This window comes from Lithobates pipiens, unplaced genomic scaffold (assembly GCF_037356315.1).
Source record: "Lithobates pipiens isolate NorthernLeopardFrog02 unplaced genomic scaffold, aLitPip1_a1.2 Scaffold_8, whole genome shotgun sequence".
In the NCBI taxonomy this organism is placed as follows: domain Eukaryota; kingdom Metazoa; phylum Chordata; class Amphibia; order Anura; family Ranidae; genus Lithobates; species Lithobates pipiens.
In genome coordinates, this window is record NW_027507903.1 from 286,206,803 (window position 1) to 286,227,703 (window position 20,901).

General features: G+C 46.1%; 1 protein-coding gene and 1 long non-coding RNA gene across 2 annotated transcripts; one reads left to right on the plus strand and one right to left on the minus strand.

The window, feature by feature from the left end:
- The first annotated feature begins 12,017 nt into the window (after positions 1 to 12,017).
- Positions 12,018 to 13,265, plus strand: LOC143962824 (uncharacterized). The gene is made up of 2 exons (XR_013270804.1): positions 12,018 to 12,762; positions 12,900 to 13,265. It is a non-coding gene; the product is annotated as an uncharacterized LOC143962824 (long non-coding RNA).
- Positions 13,266 to 16,420: 3,155 nt separating this feature from the next.
- On the minus strand, positions 16,421 to 19,561 carry LOC143962823 (uncharacterized). Its single transcript, XM_077472298.1, has 2 exons — positions 19,420 to 19,561; positions 16,421 to 18,395 (listed from the first exon to the last, which is right to left on the minus strand). The coding sequence occupies exons 1-2, from the start codon at positions 19,429 to 19,431 to the stop codon at positions 16,452 to 16,454; spliced, it is 1,956 nt and encodes a 651-aa protein (XP_077328424.1). The 5' UTR covers positions 19,432 to 19,561; the 3' UTR covers positions 16,421 to 16,451.
- Between the last annotated feature and the right edge of the window lie 1,340 nt (positions 19,562 to 20,901).

Genomic DNA, 20,901 nt, shown 5'->3' on the forward strand with positions numbered 1-20,901 from the left:
GCAGGTGATTTAAACTAAAAGATCAGGTGGAATCTAAAAATAGTTCAAATCACAGACTTGGCTGCTCCGCCCCCTTTTCTCCAATTAACTAATGTAATATAATGCAGTAATTGATCTAATATAATCATATCATTTGTGAAATGTTATGAATTACTGTGATAATGCAATGATGTTATTCATTAATATAATTAATGTAATTAGTGTAATGTAATTGAAAGAAAAATTGCCATATTGCAATAAATAATATTGTATGGAGGCTTTTCTACATAGACTATGGCTGTTTTGTAAGGAGAACATACCATAGAATTATGCCCAGCTTTGGTTTTCATGTACCGGCACCCTGCCCCCCTTTATACAAACACACACATATTCTACAATTTGTGCAGAGCAAAGCATGACCTACCTCCTCACACTCCCAGCAACAACTGACTCTGACAACAACTGGCCTCTCTTATATCTACTGCCGTTGCTATAGCAACTGCCAACTGCCACTCCTATACCAACTGCCAGAATCTTGGCATGTGTCCAAGACAATACCATATATGGGCATAGGAGTAAAGTGCCCAAGCCATGAGACCTGTGCAGTGCAATGGGGATATTAATGTAATGATAGAAATAATATAAATTGATGTCATTAATATAAACCATAACCAATGCTGGGAAGAGGGAAGGTCAAAGGGCACCACGTCCTAAATATATAGAATTTTTGTTTAGTATGGAAGCAGGACTTTCATGGTGCCAAGGGTAAATCAATGTTAGAAATTAATATTAAAAAAATTCAGGCAATTTAAACTAACATTTCAGTTAGGATTTAAAAATAATGCTGGCAGGTGATTTCATGTCCCTGTATATACAAAATATAACTGAATATTAGATACATTAATGGCTATCTGTCCATCCATATCTCATGTTAAAAATGAACTGCAAGACAAACTAGCATTTATTTTTAAATTCTTACAGTGGGGAAAAAAAAACTGACAGGCTGACCTGAGTCCAGGGAAAATGTAAAATCGTAGTCACATGACCAGAAATAAGGAGACTTAACCCTATCACTGCCAGAGCATTTTTTGCAAATATTTTTTTTTTTTATTGTTTACATGTTTAAAAAACTATTTTAGGCTTGAAGATGACATAAACCCCCCCAAATGTTATATATATTCTGAAAGCAGAGACTCTAGAGCAGCCTTTCTCAACCTTTTCAACACAAAGGAACACTGGTGGTCACTGGGAAGAATTACCTCCTTACAGATAGCTAAAAAGGATCAATGGGATAGGGAAATCTGTTTACATCTGCCGTTTCATAGAGGTGAATGGAGGGTTTGATTTAATTGGACAGAAAGGGGCCTTTCACACTAATGCAGTGCAGTGCACCTGTGTCTTTCCTGCGGATTAGCTACACTTTACCATAGACTTCTATTATATCCTGCAGGTGTGGTGCACTTTCTGAAAGCTCACCAAACCCGCAGGTAATAACAGAAGTCTATGCCTCAGTGCAGGTAACCTGAAGGTGCACTGCACCTGCGGATCAGTTTGAAAGAAGCGCAGTAACCACTACACAGATATGCCCATGTATACACTGCAATTTTAGTAATAAACTGACCTTTATTAACCACTTCAATACAGGGCATTTATACACCTTCCTTACCAGACCAATTTTTAGCTTTCAGCGCTCTCACATTTTGAATGCCAATAACTCAGTCATGCAACACTGTACCCAAACAAAATTGTTATCATTTTTTTCATACAAATAGAGCTTTCTTTTGGTGGTATTTAATCACCACTGGGTTTTTTATTTTTTGCGACATAAGTGAAAAAAGAGCGAAAATTTTGAAAAAAAAACATTTTTTTGTTTCTATGATAAAATTTTGCAAATAAGTAATTTTTGTTCATAAATTTGGGCCAAAATGTATACGGCTACATCTCTTTGGAAAAATAAACCAAATTAGAGGATATTATTTAGTCTCTTTGAAAGTTATAAAGTCTACAAGCTATGGTGAAAATCATTGAAAATTGATCACATCTGATCACACCTGATGTACTGAAGGCCTATCTCATTTCTTGAAGTTCTGAAATGTCAATAAAGTACAAAAACCCCCCCAAAATTTTTGGGAAAAGTAGATAGTCCAAGGTATTTAGTAAGAGGCATGGTGAGTTTTTTGAAGTTGTAATTTTTTCCCGCAATTCTTGGGAAAAAGAAGAATGTTTTTGTTTTTTTTGTTTTTACAAAATTGTCATAATAACAAGTTATTTCTCATACACAGCATATGCATACTTCCAATTACACCCCAAAATACATTCTGCAACTCTTCCCGAGTTTGGCAATACTACATGTGTGGGACTTTTACACAGGCTGGCCACACAGAGAGATCCAACATGCAGGGAACACCGTAAGCGGTTCTAGGAGCATAAACAACACCTCTAATTTCCTAACGACCTATTACATTTGTGAAGGCCCTGGAGCACCAGGACAGTAGAATTACCCACAAAATTACCCCATTTTGGAAAGCAGACACCCCAATGTATATTCTATGAGGCACAATGAGTCTTTTGAACAGTTCATTTTTTTCCACAAGTCTTCGGAAAACATGGAAAGAAAATGAAAACATTTTTTTTTTACACAAAGTGGTCAGTTTATAAGGTATTTCTAACTCAAAGCAAAGCATGTACATAGCAAAAATTACACCCCAAAATACATTCTGCTACTAATCCTGAGTATGGCGATACCACATGTATGTGACTTTTACACAGCATGTCCACATACAGAGGCCCAACATGCAGGGAGCGCCATCAGGTGTTCTAGGAGCATAAATGACACCTCTAATTTCCTAACGACCTATTACATTTGTGAAGGAATTACCCATGAAATGACCCCATTTTGGAAAACAAACACCCCAAAGTATATTCTATGAAGCATTATGAGTCTTTTGAACGGTTAATTTTTTTACACAAGTCTTCGGAAAACATGGAAAGAAAATTAAATTAGTTTTTATTTTTTTACACAAAGTTGTCCATTTATAAGATATTTCTAACACATAGCATGTATATAGCAACAATTACACCCCAAAACACATTCTGCTACTCCTCCTGAGTATTGCGATACCACATATGTGAGACTTTTATACAGCCTGGCCTTATACAGAGGTCCAACATTGAAGTGGTACCTTCAGGCGTTCTAGGAGCATAAATGACACATCTCATTTCATTCCTACCTATCACACTTTTGAAGGTCCTGGAGCACCAGGACAATGGAATTGCCCACAAAATGACCCCATTTTGGAAAGCAAACACCCCAATGTGTATTCTATGAGGCATGGGCTGCAAATGGGTACTCGGGTACTCTGACGAGCTGGTGACAGGTACTCTGTTACTCCGACGGGCTGGTGACAGGTACTCCGTTACTCCAACGGGCTGGTGACAGGTACTCGGGTACTCCGACGGGCTGATGACAGGTACTCGGGTACTCCGACGGGCTGGAGACAGGTACTCGGGTACTCCGACGAGCTGGTGACAGGTACTCTGTTACTCCGACGGGCTGGTGACAGGTACTCTGTTACTCCGACGGGCTGGTGACAGGTACTCTGTTACTCCGGGCTGGTGACAGGTACTCTGTTACTCCGACGGGCTGGTGACAGGTACTCTGTTACTCCGACGGGCTGGTGACAGGTACTCGGGTACTCCGACGGGCTGGTGACAGGTACTCGGGTACTCTGATGGGCTGGTGACAGGTACTCGGGTACTCCGATGGGCTAGTGACAGGTACTCGGGTACTCCGACGGGCTGGTGACAGGTACTCGGGTACTCCGACGGGCCGGTGACAGGTACTCGGGTACTCCCACGGGCTGGTGACAGGTACTCAGGTACGCCGACGGGCTGGTGACAGGCATTCGGGTACTCAGTTGAACTGTGACAGGTACTCAGATGAACTGTGACAGGTACTCAGATGGGCTGTGACAGGTACTCGGGTACTCAGATGGGCTGTGACAGATACTCAAGTACTCAGGTATTCAGATGGGCTGTGACAGGTACTCAGGTACTCGGGTACTCAGATGGGTTGTGACAGGTACTCGGGTACTCAGATGGGCTGGGACAGGTACTCAGATGGGCTGTGACAGGTACTTGGGTACTCAGATGGGCTGGGACAGGTACTCAGATGGGCTGGGACAGGTACTCGGGTACTCAGATGGACTGTGACAGGTACTCAGGTACTCAGATGGGCTGTGATGGGTACTCAGGTACTTGGGTACTCAGATGGGCTGTGACAGGTACTCGGGTACTCAGATGGGCTGTGACAGGTACTCGGGTACTCAGATGGGCTGGGACAGGTACTCAGATGGGCTGGGACAGGTACTCAGGTAGGCGGGTATTCAGATGCGCTGGGACAGGTACTCGGGTACTCAGATGGGCTGACAGGTGCTCAGGTACTCAGATGGACTGTGACAGGTACTTGTGTACTCAGATGGGCTGACAGGTACTCAGATGGGCTGGGACAGGTACTCGGGTACTCAAAATGGGCTAGGACAGGTACTTGGGTACTCAGATGGGCTGGGACAGGTACTCGGGTACTCCCACGGGCTGGTGACAGGTACTCAGGTACGCCGACGGGCTGGTGACAGGCATTCGGGTACTCAGTTGAACTGTGACAGGTACTCAGATGAACTGTGACAGGTACTCAGATGGGCTGTGACAGGTACTCGGGTACTCAGATGGGCTGTGACAGATACTCAAGTACTCAGGTATTCAGATGGGCTGTGACAGGTACTCAGGTACTCGGGTACTCAGATGGGTTGTGACAGGTACTCGGGTACTCAGATGGGCTGGGACAGGTACTCAGATGGGCTGTGACAGGTACTTGGGTACTCAGATGGGCTGGGACAGGTACTCAGATGGGCTGGGACAGGTACTCGGGTACTCAGATGGACTGTGACAGGTACTCAGGTACTCAGATGGGCTGTGATGGGTACTCAGGTACTTGGGTACTCAGATGGGCTGTGACAGGTACTCGGGTACTCAGATGGGCTGTGACAGGTACTCGGGTACTCAGATGGGCTGGGACAGGTACTCAGATGGGCTGGGACAGGTACTCAGGTAGGCGGGTATTCAGATGCGCTGGGACAGGTACTCGGGTACTCAGATGGGCTGACAGGTGCTCAGGTACTCAGATGGACTGTGACAGGTACTTGTGTACTCAGATGGGCTGACAGGTACTCAGATGGGCTGGGACAGGTACTCGGGTACTCAAAATGGGCTAGGACAGGTACTTGGGTACTCAGATGGGCTGGGACAGGTACTCGGGTACTCAGATGGGCTGGGACAGGTACTCGGGTACTCAGATGGGCTGGGACAGGTACTCGGGTACTCAGATGGGCTGTGATGGGTGATGACAGGTACTTTGATGGGTGGTGACAAGTACTTTGTGGGTGGTGACAGGTCCACTTTATTGGGGGGGTAATCAGTGTGTGATTGGTGTACACTAGGTGGTAACGGGATGTTATCGCAATTTCATCCTCACACACGATCAGTGTGTGAGGCGGAGAACCCGGTAACATCTCGTTACCGTGGTTTGTTTATATTCTGTGACCGGCTGTGATTGGACACAGCCGTTCACTTGGTAAAGAGACAATTTCATTAGGTAAACTTTTTCATTGGCTCTTTACTACGATCGGGGCTGGGCTGTGTCAGGGTGACAAGCCGCATCCCCGATCGGCGCTCTGCATGCGCCTTAGGCACGTGTACGAGCCCTGTAACAGCACAGTACATGTGACCGCCTGTGATTGGGCACGGCCGGTCACATGTATCAGGGGGTGGATGGGGATGAAAATGTCACAGAAAGGGGATGGGCTGTGTCCGAGGGACACACCTCATCCACGATCACCGTGCTGCGGGCCCCCCGGGGAGCGGAAAAATACAGAGGCAGTCATATGACGTCCACCCAGGATGCGAGATCCCATCTGTGGCCGTCATATGACTATGGCCGGGTATTGAAGTGGTTAACAGTCTTCCATTCAGGTATCGCCGGCTGTTGCTGTCCCCCATTTGATATCACTCTGCCTGTGGCAAGAGATGGCGCTATACAGGAAGCATCAGCTTATACAGCTCTGCTCCACAGCTGCTTGCTTTGCCGGCTTCATTAACACAGATGCTTTGGGATGGCGGGTCTGCAACCCATGATCTGGGCTTGCCAATCTGCCATCCCACAGAAGGAGGTCGCGGGCCACATCAGAGGGCTCCGTGGGCCACTGGTTGGGCACCCCTGCCTTAGACCATTCAGAGTAAGAATAGTTAACCACTACTCTCTGAATTTGTTTTTTAGCCAGTTTTCTATCCATTTACAAATTGATCTTTCCAAGCCTGTAGATTTCACCTTACATAGGCTACTGTGTGCCAAAGTCCATCCAAATGTGGATGCTTATGCCCATGAGCATGTCCCCCTCTCTCACCCCTCTCCTCCCCCCTTTCTCCAGGGAGAAGGAGAGAAACCTTTTCTTTCCCCCCTCTCTTTCTCTCCTCCCCCCCATCCCTCCTCATCTCTCACGCCCATAAACACATCCCCCTCTCTTCCCCCAGGGGGAAGGTGAGAGACCTTCCTTTCTACCCTCTCTTTCTGTCTTTTTTCTCCTTACCCCCCTCTCTCACGCCGATGAGCACGCCCCCCTCTCCTCCCCCATTCCCCTAGGGGGATCTACAGAGGCCTTCCTTTCCACCCTCTCTTTCTATCTCCCCCCCTCTTACTTCCCCCTCTGTCTCTCACGCCCATGAGCATGTCCCCCTCTCTCACTCCTCTCCTCCCCCATTCCCCAGGGAAGGAGAGAGACCTTCCTTTCTCCCTCTCTTTATTTTCCCCCTTACCCCCCCTCTGTCTCTCACTCCCATGAGCACGTCCCCCTCTCTAACCTCTCTCCTCCCCCATTCTCCCAGTGGCAAGGAGAGAGACCTTCCTTTCTCCCTTCTCTTTCTATCTTTTTCCCCCCTCACTCTGCCCCCACTCTCTCCCTCTCCTCCAAGTATCACCCACCTCATTCTCTTCACATTACTCATTACTTCCTCTGGATTAACTGTGGGTATAGAATTGGGTATATTGGGGCGTGGCCTGGACATGGCGGAGTGGAGAGGTGTTTGAGAGGAGCTCCAGGCCGTCACCTATCCTACCCAATCTATTTTGCTCCTTTGACTGCATTATGCTCTCCTCGAGGAAGCGCTCATCAAAGAGAAAAAAGAGGTCCACTAAACAGACCCCTTCAGCATCTCCGCCCGGGGGAAATACAACGTTTATTCCAGCAGTTACAGTCCGTCTCCCCGGACCGCAAGATGGAGGAGGCACATGCTTCCCACAGCGCAGAACATGATACTCAACCTGCTTTGCCGTCAGGCTCCCAAAGCCCTAAGCTTTACCGCAGCACCCCGTCAGCTATCTCAGCGGTACCGGGAGGGTCACCACAATTTCCCCTGACATATTTGGCAGACGAAGAGCTGGGGGCCATACTCCGAGCCCTCCCGACAAAAGCAGACATTGAAGCTCTGGTCGGGCGGGTTGAGGCGGCGCACCATAAGGAGTTACAGGCAGTGAAACAGGAGGTGCAGTCCCTATCCACCAGACTTACAGCGGGGGAGGGTTCTGTGTCGGCGCTGGACCGCTGTCAGGGCTGGCTTAGCCCTTCCTTCTCTGGGCTGGCTGCTCAGCTGTCGGCTAATTGCCAGCTCTCTTCTCTCTACACAGCTACCAGCTGTTCCTGATGATGCTCGTCTGACCTGCCTACTTAAAGCCTTCCAGCTCACTTCACCTCTGCCTTCGCCTTGGTCACATCACTCGAAACCATCTCCTGCGGTTTGTCTAAAGACTCACTTGCTGACATCCCTTCTGGCTCCTTATCCTGCTTCCTGTTGCTCTACTTGGATCCCTGACTTCTGGCCTGGCTGACTACCCGATCTGGTTACTGGACTATGGTTATGTTGACCACGCTTTTTCTATTTACCTTTTTATTTTTATTAATAAACAAGTGTGATTTAATTGTACTTCTGTCTCAGTCTGATTCATGGTTTCTGACAACCGCAGAGTCTCGGAGCTAGAGGCACATCACCGTTTCCAGACCGAGAGAACAGTGGACATGCAACTACACCTGGAAGAGATGGAGGACAGAAGCCACAGGAATAACCTGTGGCTCCGCGGCCTCCCGGAGGCTACGGGAAAGGTGGATCTTGAGGCAACGGTGGCGGTTATCTTCCGCAGAGTGGCGGGAGACAAGCTACAGGGCCAACTTGCATTCGACAGGATCCATCCTGCACTGGGACCCAGGTCGGAGGACCCAGCCAGACCGCGGGATGTGATTTGTAGACTACATCACTACACCCACAAGGAGATTGTGGCGCGGAAGGCGTGGGATGTCCAAGACCTGGAGTTGGATGGAGCATAGCTAAAGATCCTGCCTGACATATCCAGGGCAAGTTACAGTGCAGAGCAATGCTGAAACCCCTCTTGGATCTGGTGAGGAGACGAAACATCACTTACCGTTGGGGTTTCCCCCTATCGGTCACCTTCCGGCGGGATCAACATTCCTTTACTCTTCGCTTGCCAGAGTCACTGCCAGCTCTCTTTGCATTTATGGGGGCTGAGCCTATAGAGATCCCTAACTGGCTTGGTTACATTCCCGGCTTCCAGGGTCGCAGGAACAGCGCTAGCGTGAGCGGGGGATTGCCTCCCAGACCTCCGCGAAGTTGTCGGCGCTCACGCACAGCATTCCCAGAGGATGCCCGTGAAGCGTAAGTACATGCTATGCATCTTTCCCCTGGCCTTGAACTCATACTTTTGGTTCCTCCCCAGTCGCTCTGCAGGTGAAGGGTATACCCTTGACTTGAACAGCCCCGGAAGCTGCCGAGCGGATTCTGCACACCAGGACCTAGCGGCTTGACTTATGGTTCCCCCGCTGACTTGTGGCCCCCCTTTTTTTTTCATCTGAATATCGGCCATCCGGGGACAGCTTGGGTTAGGGGGAGCCGTAGGCCTCCCTATTGATCATTGGGTTTGACCCCGGCCATCCCTGGGGGGGCTGGAGTTCCCTCCCTCTGGGCTGTGTACACCTGGATATAGATGGGGCGGATCAAGCCCCTCCTAGGCAACTGTGAGTCTCTGTTACAGGAGCCTCAGCTAGCGTGACATTCATGCGCTTCCCCTCACACCACTGCTACTCCCCGGGGCTTGCCTATATAGGTGGGTCAGAGTTTAACTTTGACTTGGGCTGGTGGGTGGGTGGGATGTTGATAAGAGGTGTCACCTGTACGGCAGTGTTCGGGTTGGGGGCCGACTGTTACCTCCTGCTGTACTCCACCCCCTCCTCCTCCCGGCATTGCTTGTGGGGGCGGGGGTCTATGTGCTAGTTTATTGCCCACCTGGGGCGGTGGGAGTGGGGTTCGGGGTGGACATATGCCCAAGCGGCCGACCTATTTGCAGTTGAGACTGCCTGGAATGGCTCCAACTCCGGACCGGTACGCCACTTTTGATCCCTGCTATACAGAGCATACCGGTGGAGGACAAGGGGGATCCCTCACGGGGTCCCCACCGCCTTCATGACTTTCTGGTTAGGGGGGCAGCCTGACTGATATGCTTAGACCCATCTGGTGGACCGAGAGCATTGGGGGACATGTTCTACAAATAGCACCAGTGGGGAGGTAATCTATTGGTGAAATGTTAATAAGATGGAGGTTGGTGGCCAGAGGGGTTCTTATACTTTTGTTTCTGCTTTTTTGAAAAGAATTGCCTTGCCAGGGTTGAGTGCCTAATGTGGGGTATCTGTTAGGGTATCTCTTGACGGCTCCATGTTATTGTTATTTTTCCTCTTTGACCATGGAAGTTTCAAGCTTTGAGTTCGGGTGGGTGGGGAGGCTGGGGCCCCTCCTCTCTCTCGGTTACAGTCCTACCTTACCCCCAAATAGGCCTATGCACACTCCCAGGATCTGGAGGGTAGTGTGTCAGTTCAAGTTTTAATTTGTCTATATAGAACGTCGGGTCCTATACTTGGGACCTCCACCACTACTACTTTTCCACACACAGGAGAGTGGCCCTACCTTGTAACTTTTCCTTGGGCCCCTTTCTTGTCCTAGTCGTTTTCCTTTCCTCAACTCCTGTCTGTCTCATCTAACCTCATTCCCGTGCTCCCCTCTTCCTTCTTGATCTCTCCTCCCTCCCTTGCACAGCTGAGGTGATGGATTCTATGAAAATAGTTTCGCTTAATGCCAAGGGCCTGAACATCCCAGAAAAAAGGCGCATGCTTATGAATGACCTTTGGAAGTCCCAGACAGACGTAGCCTTTATTCAGGAAACTCACTTTCAACATGATAAATACCCACTTCTCAAAAACAGATTCTTCCCCATCGCATACCACTCTACCAACTCAATGGCCAAAACTAAAGGGGTATCCATTCTAATCTCTAGTAAACTCCCGTGGAGGTGTCAGGCAGTACTAGGAGACCCGGAAGGCTGATACATGTTCCTTAAGGGGATTGTCGGGGACGTCCAAATGACCCTAGCAATGGAATTTGCGCCCAATGAACACCAGGGCACTTTTATCACACACATTCTTAACAAGCTGAGTGATTTTACGTCGAGCCAGTTGATTCTGGGTGGAGATTTTAACATGCCCCTGATCCCCACATCAGATACTTCCACGGGCCTCTCGTCAATACCCCCGTCCCAGCGAAAGCATAGCGCCTGCAACACTCGGGTGAACGGGATTACACATACTATTCGCATACTCACAAACTCTACTCCATAATTGATTACTTCTTGATACCCCACAATCAACTACACTCAGTAACTAACTCCTCCATAGGCCATATTACATGGTCAGACCATGCTCCTGTATCCTTGACCTATACCCTTACTGGGAGACAGAAGGCCAACTCACGGTTCTGGCGGCTGAATGAGAGTCTCCTCCAAGTACCTGAAATCTTGAAGGAAGTAACTAATACTCAACTTGTGTGTTGTGTTTTTTTTATTTTTTTTCCACAGGTGAATGGGTAGGGGTACATTGTACCCCATACTCATTCACATAGGGGGCCGGGATCTGGTGGCCCCTTATTAAAGGGGGCTTCCCGATTCCGATAAGCCCCCCGCCCGCAGACCCCGACATCCAACGGCCAGGGTTGTCGGGAAGAGGCCCTTGTCCTCATCAACATGGGGACAAGGTGCTTTGGGGTGGGGTGGGGGGGCGCGCGGCCCCACCTTCCCCAGGGCACCCCCCATGTTGAGGGCACGGCACGGCTCAGGAGGGGGGCGCTCGCTTGTCCCCACCCCCTTTCCTGGCTGGCCGGGTAGCGTGCTCAGATAAGGGTCTGATATGGACCTAGGGGGGACCCCCACACCGATCTTTCTGCGTAGGGATTCCCCTTTAAGTCCATACCAGGTGACGGGTCCAGCGACGCTTCCTTAACTGGCCCCGGCTACCTGGAGCCACGCTCAAAATGAGCGGACTTTTCTCCGGGCGGGAAAAGTCAGTTCATTTCAAAAGTACGGCGGCCTGGTGCACACAGGGCCGTACTGTCCGCCAAAATGCGAGCGCGGACTTTTGGGTAAAAAAAAGTCGGCCGGAGCCTACACACGGGCGGATTGTCCGCCGGACTTTTCCACTGAATTGTTTGATCGTGTGTACGAGGCATTACTACATTATTCTTCCAGGAGAATGATGCACCAGACTGTAACCCAGGCTCCCTATGGGAAGCCCACAAGGCAGTCCTGAGGGGACTCTTAATCAGCCATGGAGCAAGAATAAAAAGAGAACGATCAGCACAGCTTTCAAAACTCTTGGCTTCTTTATCGACTACAGAGGCATGACACAAGCATGCACCCTCCCAGGCCCTAGAGTTAGAGCTTGGGACAATCCGTAAACACACCACAGACCTACTGCATTTCAAGGCCAAAGCGGCCATACAACATTGCCGCCAACTCGTGTATGAGTCTGGGGACAAATGTGGGAAAACGTTGGCTAGAGCTGCCAGGGAACTAAAACAAGTTGCCTATATCCCTCATATTACCAGCCCGAATGGCCAGAAGGCTACCCTCCCACAACAGATTTCAAATGTATTTGGCGACTTTTATGCTGTTATATAATTTACCGCGAGGTCAACCCGCTCAATCAGATGTTGACGACTATGTAGCAGGCTCCCAAATGCCAACCCCCCCTACAGATGTTAGAGATGAGCTAGAGACACCCATAACCTTAAAAATGGGGGGAGGGGGGAGAAGGGAAGAAAGTGGGACTTTAGATGAAGCACACAGCAAGTAAACAAGTTGGTCAAGCGACTAGAAAGTTATATTTATTCATATTTCATAATCGCTTGGCTTGGACACACTGGGGAGATGGACTGGCGCTAATCGCCGGACGGCTGAGCCGCCCAGGTGAAAGCATTCCTCTCGTCGGTATTGTCTCGGTCAGCGTGGTGCTGGGGGCAGGACAAAGTCGGTGCACCTGCTCTACGTGACGGATCATGTTCACTTTTTCATGGCCCATTTTTTGGCTATAGGTACACTTAAATGTTAATTTTTTTTTTCTCACCACTTTGACACACATTATTAATATATTTTTATTTTACATTTTTCTCGCTTAGGCTCCCCTTTGGGATTTTCATTCACACTTCACTTCACACATGCAAATTTTCACTTTGGAGGTGCCTGTGGTGGGTATCGCCCATGCTGGCCTTTGTGGTGACCGGGAGTTGTGCTCTGCGATGTTGTGGCGATCTCCGATGCTATTCTGCTGGTGTGTGGGTGCAGACGTGAGTTGGATGCATAGCCCTCATTAACTATAAAATTATACTTTTTTTCCTCTTATATTTCTTACTCAATCTCTGTTATTTTATTTTTTATTATTTTTTGTTCATTTTTTTTAATTCATTTTTTTATTTTATTTTAGATTTACTCCATGATTTTGCTCCTGATGAGCGGTTGTCGTGCCGCGAAACGCGTCAAGCTTTTATCATTTTTTATTTCTACTTTAATCATGGAACAATAAGACATCATTTGATTTTATTTGTATTCAATATAATTTATTATGAAATTATGAAAGTGTACTATATGCATTAATTATCATTGCTGCTTTTTTCAAATGTTAAGGTCTGTCGGATTGGGATACATTTTCTATACATTGTATGCTTATCCAAGATCCACCTTATAGAGGTTTGATGCCCAAAATGTTTTTTTAGAGGCTTGATGCCCAAAATGTTTTATGGTGGATTATGGATTATGAAATATGAATAAATATAACTTTCTAGTCGCTTGACCAACTTGTTTACTTGCTGTGTGCTTCATCTAAAGTCCCACTTTCTTCCCTTCTCCCCCCTCCCCCCATTTTTAATATTTTGATAGGGATGGAGGCGGGCACGTCTTTGATGCTCGCTTCATTTAAAGTCCCAAAATTGTATTCTGCTTACACCCATAAACTTAGAAGAGCTGCAGACGACCATCAGTTCCATGAAATTAGGGAAAGCCCTGGGCCCAGATGGATATACCATTCATTACTACAAAATCTTCCTTCCCATTATAGGCCCACGAATGGTAGCGTTCTTTAATTCAATTGGGACAGAAGCAATCCTTCCCAGAGACATGTTAAAAGCCCACATTTCCTTGATCCCCCAAAGAGGATAAGGATCCCACCCTGTGCGGAAGCTATAGACCCATATCTCTGTTCAACACAGACTTAAAATTGTACACCAAGATCCTGTCTTCCAGGCTGGCAAATCATCTCCAGTCTTTAATCCATCTAGACAGGTGGGTTTCATACCCACCAGGGAGGCTTGAGACAATACCATTAAAGTTTTAAACCTCCTCCATGTTGCCAGCACTGAGGGCTCTCCCTGCGTATTTCTGAGCACCGACGCTGAGAAAGTGTTTGACAGGGTGAACTGGAAGTTCATGCTTGCAGTGCTCCGTCATATAGACCTGGGAGACAGGATGCTCAATTGGATCAACAGTATCTATTCTAACCCCACGGCGCAGGTGAAAGCAATGGCCTCCTCTCAGCTCCTTTCCCTATCATGAATGGAACAAGGCAGGGGTGCCCGTTGTCCCCCCTCCTATTTGCGCTCTCACTAGAGCCTTTTCTATGCAAAATACGCCTGAACCCTGATATTCAGGGCCTCTCCCTAGGTGGCATTCATTGTAAAATCTCGGCTTATGCCGACGACCTGCTGTTTTCTTTGACCAATCCTAGGATCTCCCTCCCAAATCTTCTTAAAGAATTTGATGCCTATGGTGCGCTATCAAATCTAAATATAAATTTTTCAAAATCAGCAGCCATGGGAATAGCCATCGCCCCTTCAGTAATGCGTTCAATGCAAGCCCACTTTCGTTTCAGGTGAACAGCTGTAGCACTAAAATACTTAGGAACCATATTCCAGTAGATATGAGCTCAACTTCCCCCGTATCTTGACCAAGGCCCACACCCTATTAGAAAACTGGAATAGAGGGCTGCACTCGTGGTTCGGCAGATGTAACCTCCTGAAAATGTGTATCTTACCCAAAATCCTCTATCTCCTCCAAGCCCTTCCCATTCATATACCACACTCTATCTTTAAGCAGGTCCATGCCCTTTTTTCACGCTTTATCTGGGCCAACAAAAAAACACACTTAAATAGGGTACAGATGTCATTGCCAAACAGCAGGGAGGCTTGGGAGTACCGGACATTAAACAATACTTTCAGGCCACACACATAGGACGCTTGCTAGACTGGAGACGAAATAGAGGGACTAAACTATGGGTGCAGATTGAGCAAGCTCAGACAAACATCCCATTAAAGGGAGCGTTATGGTGCTTCGCCTCTCTCCCCTCAAGACTGAAAACACATCCACTCATGGGTACCACACTACGTCACAGTAGACAGACGGCTGTGCAGTCGTCCCTCACTTCGCACAACTCTCCGCTCTACCCAATTCTGGGACATTCTGATCTTACACCAGGCCTTCAGTCCTCTGAGTTTGGTGGGTTGAGGTGCGCAGGGTTGGACCATGTCGCTAAGTTTGTAATAGCGGGACGTTGGCTCACCTTACCAGAACTGACTGAGGGGGTAGGCACCTACCGACTACCCTTCTGGAAAGTGGTGCAGTTACACCACTTCCTTCACTCGATCTCAGACACGCAGGACTTTGCCCGTCCACTAACCACTTTTGAAGAGTATTGCACAGGTACTGAGCCACTGGCAAGAATCCTGTCCAAAATGTACTCGCTGATTAACTCGCCACCCACACAACCTTATCTACTCGGTCTATCACTCTGGGCTATCTGGAACCTCTTTATTTACTCAGATGAGGGAATTAACCTCCGAGGGCCATAAATGGCCAATAACCAGCTATAATTTCATGGCACAGGAGGCAAATTCTGGCGCCACCTCTCACCTCGGCTAACGAACCCCCCCACCTCTGCTTTTCTCTTTTCTAACTTTGCCCCCTCTGTTTCTTTTCCCATCTTAACACCTATATTTTCAATGGACTCTGTAATGTTATCTGTAACCTAAATATGTAGAAACTGTTTTAAGTACACATGTTGCATCTTCAGATTGGTTGTAATGCTGGGAACTCTCCCTTGCATCAAAAAAGAATTCGGTATATTGGATTGTACAATATTTTTTATTGTATTCTATTCTTCTCTCGTAGTTTCATAGTTATTAAAGTTGAATAAAGACACCAATTAAGCCAATTAAAAGCCAATTAAATTAAAGCCAATTAACCTACCTGCATGTCTTTGGTTTGTGGGAGGAAACCGGAGTACCCGGAGGAAACCCACGCAGGCACAGGGAGAACATGCAAACTCCAGGCAGGTAGTGTCGTGGTTGGGATTTGAACCAGCGACCCTTCTTACTGCTAGATGACAGTGCTAACCACTACACCACTGTGCCGCCCAGAGCCCTGCTCTGCTCCATATAGCCTCTTCTCTCATGCGATCTTCATCCTTCTCTGTTCCATTTTTTCCCTTCTCTTCGTTCTTCTCGCTTCTCCTCTTCTTTTCTCCATTTAGCCTCCTCCCCCATTCCCCAGGTATGAAGGAGAGAGACCTTCTTTTCTCCCTCTCTTTCTATCTTTTTCCCCCTTACTTTCCCCCCACTCTTTCCTTCTCCTCCAACTATTACCCCCCTCATTCTCTTCACATTACTCATCTCTTTTTTCATCTCTTTTTTCTTCAGCCCCCTTCTTCTCGGCTCTTCTTCCCTTCTCCTTTGTTCTTCTCGCTTCTCCTCTTCTTTTCTCCATTTAGCCCCCTCTCTCTTAGGTAAGGGGGGAGATAGAAAGAGAGGGTGGAAAGGGGGTCTCTCACGCCTATGAGCATGTCCCCCTCTCTCACTCCTCTCCTCCCCCATGCCCCAGGTAAGAAGGAGAGAGACCTTCCTTTCTCCCTCTCTTTCTATCTTTTTCCCTCTTACTTTCCCCCCACTCTCCCTCTCCTTCAACTATCAACCCCCTCATTCTCTTCACATTAATCATCTCTTTTTTTCATCAGCCCCCTTCTTCTAGCCTCTTCTCTCATGCGATCTTCTTTCTGCTGCATCCACTGTTCTCTTAATTTTTTATCCCTTCTTTTTGCCTCTTCCTCTTTCAATTTGTCCTCCCTTTTCTGTACCTCTCTTTCCCATCTTTTCAGTTTTTCTCTCCTCTCCTCTGCTCTTTTACATTTATCCTCCTCTCTCTTGCGATCTTCTTCCAGCTGCTTCTCCTGTGCTGCTTTTCTGTTTTCCCATTTTCTCACCTGCTCAGCTCTGAATTTGTCCATCCTTCTCTGTTCCTCTTTTTCCTGTCTCTTTCGTTCTTCTCGCTTCTCCTCATCTTTTCTCCATTTAGCCTCCTCTCTCTTGCGGTCTTCTTCCAGCTGCTTCTTCTCTTTTGCTTTTCTGTCTTCCCATATTTGTGTCTGCTTATCTCTGAGTTCGTCCAAGATTTTCTTTTCCTCTTCTTCCCTTCTCTTCTGTTCTTCTCTCTTTTCCTCTGCTTTTCTCCATTTAGCCTCCTCTCTCTTGCGATCTTCTTCCAGCCTGTTCTCCTCTTCTGTTTTTCTGTTTTCCCATCTTTGCGTCTGCTTATCTCTGAGTCTGTCCATTGTTATCTGTTCCCTTTCTTTCTCTTTCTTCCTTCCTTCTCTCTTCTCCTCTGCTTTTCTGCATTTAGACTCCTCTTTCTTGCGATATTCTTCCAGCAGCTTCACCTCTTCTTCTTTTGTGTTTTCCCATTTTCTTGCCTCCCCATTTATGATTCTGTCCAGCCTTCTCTGATCTTCTTCTTCCCTTGTCTTCTGTTTTTCTCTATTCTCCTCTGCTTTTTTCCATTCAGCTTCTTCCCTCTTGTAATTTTCTTGCAGCCTCTCCTGCTCTAGTCTTTGCATCTTCTCTTCTCTTTTTCTGTTTTCCCATATTTCCGCCTCCTCAGCTTTTAATTTTTCCTCCCTTCTCTGTTTCTCCTCTTCCTTTCTCTTCTGTTTTTCTCTTGTCTTCCTCAAATTGGCTTCCTCCCTCTCAAAATCTTCTTCCAGCTGCTTCTTCTCATCTCTTTTTTTCTTGTCCCATTTGCGCTGCTCCTCATCTCTGAATTTTTCCTTCCTTCTCAGTTCCTCTTTATCCTTTCTCGTCTGTTCTTTTCTCCTCTCCTCTGCTTTTTTCCATTGAGCTTCCTCCCTCTTGCGATCATCATCCAGATGCTTCCTTTCTTCTCTTTTTTTCTGTTCCCATTTGCGCTGCTCCTCATCTCTGATTTTTGCCATCCTTCTTTGTTCCTCTTCTTCCTTTCTCTTCTGTTCTTTTCTTATCTCTTCTGCTTTTCTCCAAGTAGCTTCTTCGTACATGCGATCCCCTTCAAGCTGCTTCTTTTCTGCTCCTATTCTGTTTTTCCATTTTTTCGCCTCCTCATTAATGAGTTTTTCCTCCTTTCCCTGTTCCTCCTTATCCTTTCTCTTCTGTTCATCGATCTTCTCTTCTGCTTTTATCCAATTGGCTTCCTCCCCCTTGCGAACTGCTTCCAGCAGCTTCTTCTCTTCTCTTTTTTTGTTTTCCCATTTTCTCTTCTCCTCCTCTCTGCATTTTTCCTCCCTTTGCTGTTCCTCTTTTTCCTCTCTCTTTTGTTTTTCTCTCTCCTCCTCTGCTTTTCTCCAATTGGCTTCATCCCTCTTGCGAACTGCTTCCAGCAGCTTCTTTTCTTCTATTTTTTTGATTTCCCATTTTCTCTCCTCCTCCTCTCTGAATTGTTCCTTCCTTCTCTGTTCCTCCTTTTCCTTTCTCTTCTGCTCTTTAGCCCTCGCCTCTGCTTTTCTCTGTTTCTCTTTAGCCTCCTCTCTCTTGCGTTCTTCTTCCAACCACTTCTCCTTTACACTCCTTACTTTATCCCATTTGCTCGCCTCATCAACTCTCCTATAGTTGATGGTGTTCATTTTTCCCTATGAATGAAAAGAAGAAGATCAGCCTAAATTCATATTTAAAAGTTGCGTAACATTGGCATTCATTTGGATTTTGTTTTGTATGGTTTATTATATGATTGTGAAGTTTCTGAAAAAAATGTTCATATTTGATCTGCATTACATGAGGTGAATGTAAACTCATATTCTATTTCTGACTATGTTTGGCATCGTTCCTCGCTGTATACAGTTTTCTTAAAGTGTATGCTGAGCCACAACCTTTTGTTATAATTTTAGATAGTATAGGGAAGAGTTAAAACCCCTATGGAGTTTTTCTTTTTTTCCTGTGATCAGGAGATTTCTCATCACTTCTTGTCCTAGAGATGCAACGGGAAATTTGAGAAAATCTCTCTAAAATGAATGTAATTTCTATCTTAATTGTCACAGGATTGGGTGTCCCCATTTTAAGACTTTACCTCCCCAATTGCTCAGAATTTTTTAAATTACCACTCCTAAGCGGCAATACAGATAACAATAACAACTCAACACAGTGTCTAAATTCTCACCACTCTATACAAAAATTATAAACGTCTTCACATAGAATTTTAAAGGACAATTAAAGTCAAGAACAAACATTTAATATGTTGAAGTTAGATAGTCCTTAGATGTGATGGCTGCTTTAGTTTTCATTTTTCATGATTTTCAGCAAGTACAGAAAGTACCCGCTGACCTGTCAAAAAATGCTGTGAATAGACAGCATTATCAAATTAATTTTTTTTCTGTAAACTGCTAATTTTCCCATCTCCCATGTAATTGGAATAAACAAAGGCAGACATGTTTGTAGTCCTGCCTGGGTGGCAGCAATGAGTTCTTACATAGATACAGTGGAGGAGTGAGTATAGTCACCCAGGGACAGGAAATGCGTTCTTCACAGGAAGTGAAAATGTAGCGAAAAAGTCTGACCATATTAGGTCAATAATGTCAAGAGCCTTTGTTCTCCTTTGTGTATGTGCAGTTGTGAGTGTGAAGTCATATAAGAATAGTGAAAAAATATATAGATACTTACTGAATAGCTCATCTTGAAATTTGTCTCTGAAAACTCCAAATAAAATCGGATGCTCTTTAAGACAATGAATACGTTTCCCAAACGTTTACCAAACGCCTGCTAAACCTCAAATTTCTCAAATCTCAAAAAGTTGTCGGCCACTAAATCTGTAAAGATAGAAAAAGACAATATTTAGTAATAAATTCTTGTAACCAGACATCACACAAAGTCATTGACCATAACTACAACTAATGTTAAACATTAAACAACTACTGAACAAGAGCCACAGGCAAAGGTAGTAACGTCTTGATTTTAACTGATTTTTAATCCCTTTTCCTTTAAAGAGCCGCTGACCACCTATGATGATGGGATCATTTGTTTAAAAGTTGAGAGGTGTGGGGGGGTATAGAGTGCCAGTAAACACCAATGATTGTGGGATCGATGTATTAAGGCCCCTTTCACACTGACACGTTTTTTCAGGCGCTACAGCGCTAAAAATAGCGCCTGTATAGCGGCTGAAAAAAGCGTCTCCTTTCACTCCAGTATGAAAGCCGGAGGGCTTTCACACTGGAGCGGTGCGCTAGCAGGACGGTAAAAAAAGTCCTGATAGCAGCATCTTTGGAGCGGTGTATTCACCGCTCCTACCCATCGAATTCAATGGGGCAGCGCAGCTATACCGCTGGCAAAGCGCCACTGCAGCGTGCTTTGCGGGCAATTTTAACCCTTTTTCGGCCGCTAGCGGGAGTTAAAACCGCTATAACGGCGGTAAAGCGTAAGTAAAAATACCACCGTTTTACCGCCGACGCCCGCACCGCCCCAGTGTGGAAGGGGCCTTAAGGTAAAGAAATGAGAGATAAAGGTAGCAAACCCAAACTCTCACTCTTCTTTTCTTCTTTTATATAATATAGTTATAATATATATATATATATATATATATATATATATATATATATATATATATATATAATGTAATGTAATATAATTCCCAATAATATGCTAGATAGAACCAGTGATGTCACTGCAGGGCTGAGGGAAAAGTCTTTTACTGCCCTTCCCCCACGGCGGAATAACCCTTTCACTTCCTTAGTGCAGGCTTTTCTACATTGGCTATGGCTGCTTTCTAAAGAAAACATACTCTAGGACTATTCCCAGCTTTGGATATCATGTACCGGCTTGCAGGTGATTTAAACTAAAAGATCAGTTGGAATCTAAAAATAGTTCAAATCACAGACTTGGCTGCTCCGCCCCCTTTTCTCCAATTAACTAATGTAATATAATGCAGTAATTGATCTAATATAATCATATCATTTGTGAAATGTTATGAATTACTGTGATAATGCAATGATGTTATTCATTAATATAATTAATGTAATTAGTGTAATGTAATTGAAAGAAAAATTGCCATATTGCAATAAATAATATTGTATGGAGGCTTTTCTACATAGACTATGGCTGTTTTGTAAGGAGAACATACCATAGAATTATGCCCAGCTTTGGTTTTCA